Below are 15782 nucleotides of genomic sequence, written 5' to 3'. Positions count from 1 at the left end.
TGGCACCTCCCACACAGAGACCCAGAGATTCCATCTGCCAGGTTCCACCAAAAGCCCTTTCAGAAACAGCCTTTTCAGTGACTAAGTCTGACAGCCAGCTGGCAGGCGGAGGTGGGTGAAGGCTGATCCTCAGGTGCCTTGGGGTATTTTCTGACATTCCCTTGGGCCCAGTGCTAATAAGCTGGCCGTACAGTGCAGGTTGGCTACTCTTGTGCAGCAAGTCCTATGGGGGCAGCCACAAACTGTGGATCACTTGAAGCTTCAAACAGATTGCCAAGAGCCAAATGTGGACAGCTTCTGACTGAAAGGGCGAGGACTACGCCCTCCATCTTACCCTGTGTCCTCCATTTTGGAGCAGACATGTGCTCAGAAAAGTACCTTCTTCCCGGAAGCCCAGGCCTCTGCTGGCCACGCCTGGGATTTCTTTAAACTAACCAATGACAATCCAGGAACGTGTGCGCCATAGAGATGACCACATCCTGTGTTACAAGACCCAACTTGCGCCTGGCCAATCGTCAGGGCCCACAGTCAGCTCCCCTCTCCTCACTCCACCCCCTATTAAAACCCTGTGTTTCCCACACCATCTCACTCTGCTTCCTGTCGCTGCGTTGGCCAGGAGGGGGAGTCGAGCTAGCTCAAAATAAAGGATCCTCTGTTTTTGCATCAGACATGGCTGGCTCCCTGGTGTGGTCTTTTGGGGATCTTGAGATCTGGGCATAACATTTGGGGGCTCGTCCGGGATCCCCAACACCATCCAGGGACCCCCCCAGTTCGGAGGGCCTGACTGACCGCGGTAGGTGTCTTTGTCGTTGTGTGTTTGTATCTGTTTGTATCTGTCCTGTGTGAGCTCACTTCTGAAATCTGTAATCGCCTGGAATGATCCAAGTAGTGGACACACAGGAGGATCAAGGGCGGGAGGAGTCGGGGGACGCCTCAATCCTCCATCTGTAGGGGTGTAGCTTTGCTTCTGCGGAGTCGGAAGGTCTGTAGAAGCCCCTTAATCTGAGACAGGCGGGTCGCTCCCGCTGGTTGGCACGCAGCCATCGTTTTCGGTTTTTGCGTCCATGGAGTTGGAAGATTATTTTGGTTTCACTTCCATGGAGTTGGAATACTGTATTTTAGGGCCCCTTAGTTGTCTGTGTTTGTGTTTTTTCGGTTTTATTTTGTGGATTTACTGGATGGACATTATGGGACAGACTCAAACTACTCCTTTAAGCATTATGGTCGATAATTTTAAAGAGGTAAAGGGAAGGGCCAGCAACCTCCATGCAGAGGTTCGGAAGGACCGGTGGCGGACTTTTTGTTCCAGGGAGTGGCCGACTTTTAATGTTGGGTGGCCGCTGGAGGGGACTTTCGATCTCCCCATCATCTGCCGGGTTAGGGACGTCGTCTCCCAGCCCAAAGAGGGACATCCTGGTCAACTCTCTTACATTGTTACTTGGCAGGACCTCGTGGAAAATCCACCATCTTGGCTTAGGCCCTTTCTACCTCCACACCCTCCGGAGCCAGAACCCATTCTTGCCTTGCAGGAAGCGGAGAAGAGGGAGGAGAAAAAAGCCACCCTGCCGTCAGCTCCAGCTCCCCCCTACCTTGTTTTGCAGAGGGAAACTGGAGAAGAGTTAATTTTTCCTCCCCCATATCATTTCCACAGGATGCCGGAGAGATTCAATCCTGCCCAGTCGCGGGAAGCTGACACAGTTCCTGGAATGGCTGGGGGCGGAGTTCCGGGAGTGGCTGGGGGCGGAGTTCTGAGAGTGGCTGGGGGCGGAGTTCCCGGAGTGGCCACGGTTCTGGTTCTGGTAGGAGGCCCGCCTCTCACCTGGCAAAGAGCTCAATGGGAGCTGTCTGTCGCAGCACCCAACTCCACTATCAAGACCCTGCCATTACGGGCCGCTGGACCCCCGGATGCGGATGGCAACCAGACCCATTTTTACTGGCCTTTCCCAACTAGTGACTTGTATAACTGGAAGGCACAGAACCCTAAGTTCTCCGAAAAGCCGGGGAGACTTATTGACTTGCTAGATTCTGTTCTTTTCACCCATCAGCCCACATGTGATGACTGTCAGCAGCTTTTACAGGTTCTGTTCACGACGGAAGAGAGAGAAAGGATCCTCAATGAGGCCCGGGAGATGGTTCCTGGTGTAGATGGAAATCCAACCACAAACCAGGCCCAGATAGATGTCTCTTTTCCCTTAACTAGGCCTGAATGGGATTTCAACACAGCAGAAGGTAAGGAGAGGCTTTTGGTCTACCGCCAGACTCTAATGGGGGGTCTCCGCAGGGCTGCTAGAAAGCCCACCAATTTGACCAAGGTAGGGAACGTACAGCAGGAAAGAGATGACTCTCCAGCTGCCTTTCTAGAACGGATCATGGAGGCCTATCACACCTATACCCCCATGGATCCAGAAGCCCCTGAGAATAAGGCAGCTGTAATCATGAGTTTTATAAACCAGTCAGCCATGGACATTAGAAAGAAACTGCAGAGAATAGATAGATTAGAAGAAAAGAGTTTACAGGATTTATTGGCAGTGGCAGAGAAGGTGTTCAATAACCGAGAGCCCCCTGAGGATAGGCAAGCCCGCGCCATGGTGGCTGCCAGTGACAAGCAGACCCGAAACCTGGCCAAGGTTCTGCTAGCCACCACCATGGAGTCCCCTGAGGAGCGGACCCACCACCTTCGCCAGCTTGCTGATGGCCAAAAAAGAGGTAAGGGAACCGCCCGGGGCGGGAAAAAGCTGCAATGGAACCAGTGTGCTTACTGCAAAGAGATAGGGCACTGGGTCCGAGAATGCCCAAAGAAGGCCGGTAGAAAGGAAAACAAGACGGACCGGGTGGAGGTCTTGGAGCTGGAAGGACTGAGTGATTAGGGGAGTCGGGGTTCGGACCCCCTCCCCGAGCCCAGGGTAACTCTTAGAGTGGAGGGGACCCCTGTTGACTTCCTTGTCAACACTGGAGGACAACATTCGGTTCTCCGCACACCTCAGGGGAAGCTAGCTAATAAAAAGTCCTGGGTGCAAGGGGCAACTGGCATGAGCCAGTATTCATGGACTACCCGAAGAACAGTAGATCTAGGAATGGGCCGGGTATCCCATTCTTTCATGGTAATACCAGAGTGCCCCTTCCCCCTATTAGGACGGGACTTGCTAACCAAGATTGGAGCCCAAATAACCTTCAGACAAGGGGGGCCTCAGGTCACCAATGGCAAAGGCCACCCCATCCAGGTTCTGACTCTGAGACTGGAGGATGAATATCGCCTCCACCAGGGGGCGCCCCCAGTAGAGAACAATATGGACAGGTGGCTGCAAGAATTCCCCACAGCCTGGGCAGAGAAGGGGGGAGTAGGACTGCCCGCCCACAGGGCCCCAACCCTGGTAGAGCTAAAACCAGGAGAAGGCCCGATAAGAGTAAAACAGTACCCTATGTCCCAGGAGGCTCGGAAGGGAATCCAGCCTCACATCCGGAGACTGCGAAGCCTAGGGGTACTGGTTCCATGCCAATCTGCCTGGAACACCCCCCTCCTGCCAGTCAGAAAGCCCCACACGAATGACTATCGACCAGTCCAGGACCTCCGGGAAGTAAATAAAAGAGTCCTGGATATACACCCAACCGTTCCTAACCCATACACTCTCCTAAGCTCTCTGGCACCCTCTAGAGTCTGGTATACTGTATTAGACTTGAAGGATGCCTTTTTCAGCCTGCCGCTAGTGCCTCAAAGCCAACCCCTGTTTGCCTTCGAATGGCATGATCCAGAGGAAGGCTACAGTGGACAATTAACCTGGACACGATTGCCCCAAGGATTCAAGAATTCGCCCCCCATCTTCAACGAGGCACTGCATGAAGACCTCGGTGAGTACAGGAGAGAGCACCCCAATCTCACCCTCCTTCAGTACGTAGATGACATCCTGATTGCTGCCAATACCGCCAAAGATTGTGAGCAAGGGACCAAAGATCTGCTGGCCACCCTAGGGACCTTAGGGTACCGGGCCTCTGCGAAGAAGGCTCAGATATGCCAAAAGAGGGTGAGTTACCTGGGATACATACTGGAGGGCGGACAGTGGCGGTTGTCAGACGCTAGGAAAGAGACAGTCTTGAAAATCCCTGCTCCCACCTCCCGTAGGGAGGTGAGGGAATTCCTAGGATCGGCTGGCTATTGCCGCCTCTGGATACCAAGTTTTGCTGAGATCGCCAGGCCCCTATATGAAGCCACCAAGGAGGGGAAGGCCTTTAAATGGACTGAGACAGAAGAAATGGCCTTTAATCAGATAAAGAAAGCTCTTTTGGCTACTCCAGCCCTGGGCCTACCAGACATTACAAAACCCTTTCGCCTCTTTGTAGATGAGCGCAAAGGAGTGGCAAAAGGGGTTTTAACCCAGGCTTTAGGCCCCTGGAGTCGCCCAGTAGCATATTTGTCTAAAAAGCTGGATCCCGTAGCCGCCGGCTAGCCACCGTGCCTAAGAATCATTGTGGCAACCGCGCTCTTAGTCAAGGATGCTGACAAACTGACCCTGGGACAGGAGATCTGGATCACAACCCCGCATGCCATTGAAGGGGTCCTAAAACAGCCTCCTGATAGGTGGATGAGCAATGCTCGCATGACCCACTATCAAAGCTTGCTGCTCAACCCCCCTAGAGTGCAGTTCCATCCCAGTGCGGCCCTCAACCCTGCTACCCTGCTACCTGACCCTGACCTAGATGCCCCACTACATGACTGTGCGGGAATCCTGGAGCAGGTACATGGACTTCGGAAGGACTTGACCGATCGGCCCCTCCCGGATGCAGAGGCCACCTGGTTCACGGATGGAAGCAGCTTCGTGCGGGACGGGTGCAGGTACATGGGTGCGGCGGTGGTTGCCAACACGAACACTGTGTGGGCGGAGGCTCTGCCCCCTGGGACATCAGCTCAGCGAGCAGAACTCATTGCACTCACCAAGGCACTGACACTGGGGGCTGGAAAGCGGCTTAACGTTTACACAGACAGCCGTTATGCATTTGCTACAGCTCATGTTCACGGGGCAATCTACCAGGAGAGAGGGCTATTGACAGCAGAGGGACAGACAATAAAAAATAAGCAGGAAATCCTCGACCTGCTCTCAGCCTTATGGCTTCCTGCCAAGTTAGCCATAATCCACTGCCAGGGACACCAAAAAGCCGATGACCCGGTAGCGAAAGGTAACCAAAAGGCTGACCAGGCTGCAAAGGCAGTAGCCATTACCTCGGTCCCTACCATGGCCTTACAACTACCAGACCCAGGGGACCCAGTCTTACCAGACCAGCCCAAGTACTCCCAGGAAGAGTTGCAACGTATCAAAAAGCTCCCCAAAGCCCAGGAAATAAAGGGATGGTGGCATACACCAGAAGGAGAACTTATACTGCCGGACTGGCTCGGGGACACGATATTAAAACATATGCACCAATCCACTCACCTGGGAACCCGGAAAATGAAGGACTTAATCCAACATGCCAGGATCAAAATTCACCAGCAGAATACCAAGATAGATCAGGTTGTGTCTGCCTGCAAGACCTGTCAACTTACAAACGCAAGGGTCGGATCAAATGAAAAAGGGACAAGGCTCAGAGGCACCAAACTGGGAGCACAATGGGAGGTCAACTTCACTGAAATTAAACCAGGGAAGTATGGTTATAAATATCTTTTAGTATTTATAGACACCTTCTCTGGCTGGGTAGAGGTATACCCAACCAAGCATGAAACAGCTCAGACGGTGGCCAAGAAGCTGCTGGAAGACATCTTACCCAGATATGGTTTTCCTGCTATGATAGGGTCCGACAACGGGCCAGCCTTTATTTCACAGGTAACGCAAGTAGTAACCAGGGCTATTGGGGCAAATTGGAAACTACATTGTGCTTATAGACCCCAGAGTTCAGGTCAGGTAGAGAGAATGAATAGAACTCTAAAAGAGACCCTTACCAAATTAACCATGGAGACTGGCGGGGACTGGGTAGCTCTCCTATCGTATGCCCTTTACCGGATAAGGAACTCCCCTTACACCCTGGGCTTTACTCCCTATGAAATCATGTTTGGCAGGCCACCCCCTATCATTCCTAACCTTAAAGCTGACTTTCTCGCTGAATTTGAAAATCAAGAACTATCTCTTTCCTTAAGAGGGCTCCAGAGGGCGCACGAGGACATTTGGCCGTGCCTCTGCACCATCTATGAGACCAGCCCAACCCCAACTCCTCGTCAGCACAGACCAGGAGATTGGGTCTACATCAGAAGGCATCACCAAGAAACTCTTGAGCCACGTTGGAAGGGTCCCTACACTGTGATGCTGACAACCCCTACCACTCTCAAGGTAGACGGCGTCTCGACCTGGGTCCATCACACTCACATCCGGTCAGCGGACCCATCCATGGTCCGGAAAGACTTAATCACCAAATGGAGCGTCGATCGAGATCAACGCAACCCGCTCAAGCTCAAGCTACGGTGTGCTTGACCTGCCCGATGCTGGTAACATTGAATAGATTTAAATAATGCCTGCACCTTCATGGACATGGCTCCAAAAAGACAAGGACAATTCATAGGAAGGTCAGGAATAGACTTTAGTATCACATGTTTAGTAGCGGAAGATTTGGCTGCCTGAAGCGGCCATGATGCCAATATCATGTTTCATTGTATTGATATGTTATATTAACCTTTAATTCTCTTGCAGGTTTGAATGTGTGCTGGCTGTCCTGGAAGGGAACTGTGTAAGGTGACCCCCAAAAGTAAAAAATGTCTAGCTGCCAAGAGGGCAGGTGTCCAACTGGGCAGGAAAGGTGATCATCAAGTTTTGGTCTCTGTTAAAAGACAGTTGACAGTTGGCAGCCTGTGCATTGCTAACAGGCCTGCATAACCATGCCCATGTCAGGGGTAGTAAGCTGGGAAAGGCCTGTTTAGAATAGAAGGTCTGAGGCATGGTTATGCATAGAAAGAAAATTTAATGCCAACAATTACTATTCTGTCATAACTCTAAAAAATCCATGAAAAGAAATTGGCAAGAAAAATCAGAAAATCTTAGAGTAGATCAGTATGTTTTTCTCCTTATGTAATTCCTCCGAAATCTGGCAATGCTAAATAAATACAGTAGATAAATTAATCCTAATTTGGCCTTTTAATAGCCATGGAGGAATTTTAAGAAGAAAAATCCTATTTCAATAGAAGTTGTTAAAGCTAAAATGGTTTCTTTCTCTTCCACCGGACCATTTGTTAAGCATATAGGGATAGTTCAGTTGATAGTTCTGCGTGCCCACTATGGGCCTCTAGCAACGGTGAAATAGAAATGCAGTCTGTCTCATGATTGAGCCAGAAGTTCCAAGACAAAGGGGGGAATGAAAGGGCGAGGACTACGCCCTCCATCTTACCCTGTGTCCTCCATTTTGGAGCAGACATGTGCTCAGGAAAGTACCTTCTTCCCGGAAGCCCAGGCCTCTGCTGGCCACGCCTGGGATTTCTTTAAACTAACCAATGACAATCCAGGAACGTGTGCGCCATAGAGATGACCACATCCTGTGTTACAAGACCCGACTTGTGCCTGGCCAATCAGCAGGGCCCACAGTCAGCTCCCCTCTCCTCACTCCACCCCCTATTAAAACCCTGTGTTTCCCACACCATCTCACTCTGCTTCCTGTCGCTGCGTTGGCCAGGAGGGGGAGTCGAGCTAGCTCAAAATAAAAGATCCTCTGCTTTTGCATCGGACATGGCTGGCTCCCTGGTGTGGTCTTTTGGGGATCTTGAAATCTGGGCATAACACTGACAGTGGCTAGCACCAAAGTACCTCCCAGGAGGCCCAGAACAGGCATACAAAACAGGCAAATTCAGTCAACATAAGAGCAGATCCAAAGGGACTCCCAGCTGGCATTACACTCTGCCAAGACAACCTCCATTTGGCTTTTGTTGCATTATTTTCTTTCTCTTTCTTTCTTTCAAAATTCTCAACATTTTAATGGTCAATTGCTTCTGGTTGGCTCTGGAAGGTAGTTAAATAATAAACTTCAAGATCCCACGCCAGCACACTCACCCCCCTCAGGTCCCATCAACATTCCATGCCCAGTCAGAATCCCATGGCCTCAGACTCCCTGTGGGTTGCGGAAATCCACAGCTTAGTGTGGCAAGTTGAAAAAACCCTTGGTACATTTGTGATCTGTGTTATTTTTAAAAAATAACAACTATTAAACCAAACACCTTCCTGGGCTTCGTTGCCTCATGGAGCAAAAAAATGTTCCTGTGCGACCTGCAGACTCTGCTGTCTGCTGTGGGCCGTCTGCCTGCTCTCTCGGGGAGTGCAATCATATGGCATAGAGCTCGTACACCTTCTTTACACAGTACACCAGGGCGGCGAGCACTATCGTGTTGTGCAGTCTCTTTCTGTGCAAGTCATCCTTCCAGACCAGCACCACGGGGGTGGAGGAGGTGAGTGTGTGCAGGGGCAGGCGGGACAGTTCATAAGCGTTGTACTCCACTTGGTACTTGCAGCAGGGGTCAAACTGCCAGGAGATGCCGTAGAGGGTGCAGCAGGCCAGGCTCAGCATGCCCGTGGGCAGGGAGATGTAGTGGGAGTAATCTAGGGGCAGTGCCAGTGGGGTGAAGAGGCAAGCGGTGCCCGCCAGCACGGTGGTCTTGTGCAGACAGTTGCCCACGGTGATGCAGGCGCAGTCTCATCGCCAAGGGGTGGGCTCGATCACGATGTACTTGTACTGGGCTTCCAGGGCCTGCTCCAGCTCATACTCAAAGTGGTCTTGCATGTTCTCCCCATTGTAGATCTCGTGCACAATGTAACAATCTGTGCCGACAAGCTCACCATTCCAGCAAGCACGGAGAACTTGGTGCGCAGGGCCCCGAGAGAGTGAAGATAAGGAGCCCACGGAGACAGGCGGGGCCGTCTATGAGCTGATCCAGGCTGGCACCCAAGTGGCAGAACACACAGGTACCTGCGCTGTGGGCAAGTGTGTCTCAAAGACGTCGACAGGCCAAGTGGCAGTCTGTTTTGTGTGCTCGCTGCCAGTGTGCTGAATTTTAGACAAGAATTCAGGTTACAGCTCAGAGCCTGATGTTCTTCATTACAAACATTGTTGATTTCCTCTCTCGGGCGCCTCCGCTGCCCTGGCCCAGGCGCCTCCGTCCCCATGTGGCCATCTTGCAGACTCTCGGCTCGCGGACACCTGGCTTGGTGGCCTGGGCAGCGCCTCTTTATTTTCTTTTATTTCTTTATTATTTTTGTCTTTTTTCTTTTATTTTTCTATTTTTTCCTTCTTTTTGTTGTTTTTGTTGCTAATCCTTACCCGTGTTTCCATTGATTTTTAGGGAGAACAGAAGAGAGAGCGAAAGACAGAAACATCCATGTGAGGGAAACACATCAATTGGTTGCCTTTTGCACCAGCTCTGACCAGGGCCTGGGCCAGAGAGGAGCCTGCAACCAAGGTACGTGCCCTTGACTGGGAATGAAACAGGGACCCTTTGGTCCGCAGGCCAATGCTCTATCCACTGAGCCAAACCAGCTAGGGCTATTTCTTTTCCTTATTCTATTTTTTATTTTGCATTCTTTCACTTCATTTTTCATTTATCTTTTTTCCTTTCCATATTTTTCTTTCTTTTCTTTTTTATTGTGTTCCTTTTCCTATCCTTTACTTATGTTTTCTTCTTTCCCTTCTTTCATATTTTTTTCTTCCCCAATTTTTTTTAAAATATATTTTATTGATTTTTTACAGAGAGGAAGGGAGAAGGATAGAGAGTTAGAAACATTGATGAGAGAGAAACATTGATCAGCTGCCTCCTGCACACCTCCTACTGGGGATGTGCCCGCAACCAAGGTACATGCCCTTGACTGGAATTGAACCTGGGACCATTCAGTCCGCAGGCTGATGCTCTATCCACTGAGCCAAACTGGTCAGGGCCCCAATTTTTCTTATATTTTTATTACTCTTGTTCTCTTTTCTCTTTCCTAATTCTCTTTTCTTTTGTGGTTGTTTTGACTGTGGTTGTTGGGGTCTTTTGTAGGTTTTTATTTTGTTTTGTTTCTTCTGTCAGCACCTATACAACAGCTCACACAACAAGGTGAGCCACTAACGCACAGAAGAGCAAAAATCAGACCCAATGACAGGAGAACCCAAATAAACCACACGAGGGACATTCCTAGAGCATCCAGCTCAGGAGATCAAAGAGACTGCACCACTAGGTCCTACAAAACACTTAATACACAAGGCCACCCCACAAAGACTGGGTGGTATAGCAGTTCTATATAATACATAGAAACAAACACAGAGAGCTTACTAGTAAATGGGGAACAAATAAATAACCCCCAAATGAAAGGAAAAGAAGAAGCTCCAGAAAAAGAGCTAAATGAAATGGAGGTAAGCAATTCATTACACATAGACTTCAGAGTAATGGTTATAACTATGCTCAAGGTACTTAGAACTACATAAAACTTAATGGAAACTACAAGGAACTTAGTGGCAGCTACATCAGGATGAAAAATGAGCCCTGGCTAGTTTGCTCAGTGGTTAGATTGTTGGCCTGTGGACCAAAGGGCCTCAGATTCAATTCCAGGTCAGGGGCACATACCTCAGTTTCAGGTTCCCCAGCAATAGTAGAGGTGCATGGGGTAGGCAACCAATTGATGTGTCTTACATCAATGGTTTTTTCTCTCTCTTTCTCTCTCTCTTCCCCTTCTACTCTCTCTGGAAGGCAATGAAAAAAAAAACCACAAAAACCCTCAGGTGAGGATTAAGAAAAAAAAAAAAAAGATGCCCTAGCCGGTTAGGCTCAGTGGATAGAGCATTGGCCTGTGGACTGAAGGGTCCCAGGTTCGATTCTGGACAAGGGCACATGCCTAGGTTGCGGGCTCGATCCCCAGTCTGGACCATACAGAAGGCAGCGATCAATGATTCTCTCTCATCACTGATGTTTCTATCTCTCTCTCCCTCTCCCTTAATCTCTGAAGTCAATAAAAAAAAATTTTAAAAGTAGGTTGCTTGAAGCAGAGGATTGAATCAGTGATTTGGAAGAAAAGGTAGGAAAAAACACCCAATCAGAGCAATAAAAAACCAAAATTTTTTGAATGAGGATAGTTGAAGGGAACCTTGGGACAATAAGAAACATATGTTATCCCTATCATAGAGGTTCCCAAAGGAGAAGAAAGTGTGCAAGTGATAGAAAAGCTATTTCAAGAAAAAATGGCAGAAAACTTCCCCACCTTGTGAAGAAAAGTCACTCAAGTTCAGCAAGCACAGAGGGTCCCAATGAAGATGAAAGCAAAGTGACCCACATCAAGATTCATCATATTTAAAATAGGCAAGATTAAACACTAAGAGAGAATATCAACGGCAGCAAGAGAGAAACAGCCAGCTACCTACAAGGGTGTTCCCATAAAGCTGTTAGCTGATTTCTCCAAAGAAACACTTCAGGCCTCAAGGGATTGGCATAAGGTATTCAAAGCAATGAAAAGCAAGGACTGGCATCCAAGACTACTCTCTCCAGCAAGGATATCACTTAAAATAGAGGCAAAATTTAGAGCCTCCCAAACCAACAAACGAACAACAACAGAAAAAGCTAAAGGATCTCATTACTAGAAAACCAGCATTGCAAGAAATGTTAAATGGTCTCCTTTAGGGAGTAGAAATATATAGAGCATCATAGACATAAAGAAAGAATGACAACAAATAAGTGCCTTCCAATAATAACCTTAAATGTAAATGGCTCAAGTGCTCTAATCAAAAGACATAGGGTAGCTGAATGGATAAGGAAACACAATCCATATATAGGCTCTCTACAAGAGACCCACTTCAGAATAAAACAGTCACACAGACTGAAAGTGAAGGGACGGAAAAAAAATATTTCATGCAAATGGAAACACAAACAAAACAAAAACTAGGGTAGATACTCATATCTGACAAAATGGACAGCAAAACAAAGGCCATAAATTAAGGTTACTACATAATAATAAAGAGATCAATCCAAGAAAAGGATATAATCCTTGTAAACGTATATGCAACCAATATAGGAGCACCTAAATATATATATTTAAAAAACTCTTGGTGGACTTTAAGAGAGAGAGATCAGCAGCAATACAGTCATAGTAGGGGACTTGAATAACCCACTATCATCACTGGGTAGATCTTACAGACAAAAATATCAACAAGGCAATAGCTACCTGGATCAGATAGATTTAATTTATATTTACAGAACATCAACCTAAAGCAGCAGAATATACATTCTTCCCAACTGCACATGGAACATTGTGAAAGAGAGATCACATGGTAGGACACAAAGTAAGTCTTAGCAAATTCAAGAAGATTGAAATCATATCAAGCATCTTCTTGGATCACAATGGCATGAAACTAAAAATCAACTGCAATAAAAAAAATACTAAAAACCACAAACACAGGGAGGCTAAATAGCATGTTATTAAACAATGAATGAGTTACCAATAAGACCAAGGAAGAAAAAAAAAACTACCTGAAAGTAAATGAAAATGAACGCACAACAACCCAAAATCTATGGGACACAGGGAAAGCAGTTCTGAAAAAGCAAGAAAGATCTCAAATAAACAATCTGAACCTACACCTAAAAGAATTAGAAAGAAAACCCAGAGAACATAGAAGAAAGGAAATAAATGACAGAGTAAAAAAACAAACAAAAAACAATAGTAAAGATCAATTAAACCAAGAGTTGGTTCTTTAAACAGATAAACAAGATTGATGAACCATTAGCCAGACTCACCAAAAAACATTGAGAGAAGACCCAAATAAATAATATCAGAAATGAAAGAGATGAAGTAATAACTGGCATCACAGAAATACAAATGACTGTAAGAAAATACTACGAACAACTACCTGCCAACAAATTGGACAACCTGGGCAAAATGGAAAAATTCCTGGAAACATAAAACCTTCCAAAACTGAATCAAGCAGAATCACAAAACCTGAATAGAACAGTAACAAGTAATGAAAAAATAGCCAGCAAACAAAAGACCTGGACCAGATGGTTTCATAGGTTAATTTTACCAAACACTCAAAAAACTAACATGTATCCTTCCAAAATTATTCCAAAATACTCAAGAGGGGGGAAGACATACAAATTCTTTTTACAAGGCTAGTATTATCTTAATTTCAAAACCAGACAAGATAATACAAAGAAAGAAAATTATAGGCCAATATATCTGATGAACATAGATGCTAAAACCCTCAACCCAATATTAGCAAATCAGATCCAGCAATACATTATAAAGCTCATACACCATGACCAAGTGGGATTTATTCCAGGGATGCAAGGCTGGCACAATATCCACAAATCAATAACTGTGATATATCATATAAACAAATAAAAAATAAAAATCACATTATCGTATCAATAGATGCAGAAAAAGCATTTGATAACGCCCAGCATTCATTTATGATAAAAAACTCTTAGCAAAGTGGAAGTACAGAGATCATACCTCAACATAATAAAGGTCAAGTATGAAAAATCTACAGCCAATATCATACTCAATGGGCAAAAACTAAAAGCATTTGTTTCCCTTAAGAACAGGAACAAAACAGGAATGACCTCTTTCACCACTTATTAAACTTAGTGTTGAAAGTCCTACCACAAACATCAGACAAGAATAAATAAAAGGCATCCAAATTGGAAAGGTGAAAGTACAACTGTCATTATTCGCAAATGACATGATATTGTATGTAGAACATCCTAAAGACTCCACCAAAAAAACTACTAGAGCTAATGAATGAATTCAACAAACTAGCAGGATACAAAATTAATATCTGGAAATTGATGGCATATTTACCTATAATAATAAAAGCATAATATGCTAATTAGACCACACGTCCTTCCGGACAACCTTCCAGACGAAACCAGGCTGTGAGGGGGAAGCCCGGGTCCTGGGTGCCAGAGGGAAGCCGGTGCTGGCAGCCAGGTGAAGGAAGGCCTACTCTTGCACAAATTTCGTGAATTGGGCCTCTAGTATACAACTACAAACTCTCAGAAAGAGAAACTAAGAAAACAATCCCATTTACTACTGCAACAAAAAGTAAGGTACCTAGGAATAAACTTAACTAAGGAGGTAGAAGACCTGTACTCGGAAAACTATAGGAAATTGAAGAAAGAAATTGAGGAAGATATAAATAAATGTAAGTACATATTGTGTTCATGGATTGGAAGAATTGACATCATTAAAATGTGCATAATACCCAAAGCAATCTATAGATCCAACTCAATTCCTATTAAATTACCAATGGCATATTTCACAGATCTAGAACAAATATTACAAAGAATTATATGAAACCCAAAAAGACACAAAATATCCTCAGCAATCTTGAGGAGAACACAGTTGTAGGATATCAAGTTATATTACAAAGCCACTGTAATAAAAACAGACTGGAACTGGTACAAAAACAGGCATATAGATCAATGGAACAGAACAGAGAGCCTCAAAATCAACCTATGCCTCTATGGTCAATTAATATTTCACAAAGGAGGCAAGAGTCTCCTATGGAGTAAAGTCAGTCTCTGTCATAAATGGTGCTGGGAAAATTGGACAGTAACATGCAAAACAATGCAACTAGACTTCCAATTTACACAACACACAAGAATAAACTCAAAATGGATAAAAGACTTATATGTAAGTCACAAAACCACAAAAATCCTAGAAAACATAGGCAGTAAAATCTCAGACATCTCTCAAAGCAATATTTTTGCAGATATATCTCCAAGGGCAATGGAAACACGGGGGGGGGGGGGGGGGAATGGGACTACATTGAACTAAAAAGATTCTGCACAGCAAAAGAAACCATTAAAATAATGAAAAAGAACCGACTGTATATGTGAACATATTCACCAATGATTCATCTGATAAGGGGATAATCTCCAAAATATATAAATAACTCATACAACTCAATAGCAGGATGACAAATAAGCCAATTAGAAAATGGGCAGGCCTAGCAGGCGTGGCTCAGTGATTGGGCATTGACCTATGAACCAGGAGGTCACAGTTCAATTCCTGGTCAGGGCACATGGCTGGGTTGCAGGCTCGATCCCAAGTAGGGGCTGTGCAAGAGACAGGCAAATGATGATTCAATCTCATCATTGATGTTTCTGTCTCTCTCTCCCTCTCCCTTCCTCTCTAAAATCAATAATATATATATTTTTAAATGGGCAAAGGGACACTGTCAGAAAAATGTTAGTGGAGTAAGTGGATGCTACATAGACATGCTCTCAGGACCAAACTGGAATTACATTAAAAAATGTTTTTTTAAAAATCCTAAATAATCAACTGAAGATTAGCAAGAGAGAACCCTGATAATCAAGGACGGAAAGTGGACCACATAGAGACTGACATTTGCTACCCAGGTGGTTTTGTGTGAGGAAGACAGTGGGCCCACCCTATTGGAAAACACCTTGCCCCACAGTGGGGAGTTCCTGAGGCCCATTAAGAGACTGAGAATAACAATTAGCCTCCAGGCAGAAGCAATTGCCCCACCCTGTTGGAAAAACTCGCCACACCTGTGGAGGATTGCCTAAGGTCTACTCAAGACTGAATCAAGGAAGTCTGCAGGCAGAGGCAGACTTTTGAGTCTGCCTGATCTAATTAGTCAGAAACAGCGTTTGACACTGTCCTGCACTATAGATTGAGAGGCGTAGAAGATCTACCTATACATAGTCACAAACCCAAACAGGCAGCCAAAATGAGGAGATAAAAAAACAACCCCCAAATGAAAGAACAAGCGAATTCTCCAGAAGAAGAGATAAATGAAATGGAGATAAGAAATTTATCTTCAGAGTTCAGAATAATGAT

General features: G+C 45.9%; 1 protein-coding gene and 1 pseudogene across 1 annotated transcript; one reads left to right on the top strand and one right to left on the bottom strand.

The window, feature by feature from the left end:
* The first annotated feature begins 1652 nt into the window (after positions 1-1652).
* LOC139012967 (uncharacterized) lies at positions 1653-4795 on the top strand. Its single transcript, XM_070419150.1, is given in 2 exon segments — positions 1653-4019; positions 4693-4795. Coding segments are annotated over 2 exon segments (2430 nt in total). The 3' UTR covers positions 4756-4795.
* Positions 4796-6262: 1467 nt separating this feature from the next.
* LOC139012758 (transmembrane protein 11, mitochondrial-like) lies at positions 6263-11381 on the bottom strand (annotated as a pseudogene).
* Between the last annotated feature and the right edge of the window lie 4401 nt (positions 11382-15782).

This window comes from Myotis yumanensis, unplaced genomic scaffold (genome assembly GCF_028538775.1).
Source record: "Myotis yumanensis isolate MYYU_CA2020_CCGP unplaced genomic scaffold, mMyoYum1.0.hap1 SCAF_6, whole genome shotgun sequence".
Lineage (NCBI taxonomy): Eukaryota > Metazoa > Chordata > Mammalia > Chiroptera > Vespertilionidae > Myotis > Myotis yumanensis.
Note: the sequence above shows the minus strand (reverse complement) of the source record. Positions and strands in the feature narration are given on the sequence as shown.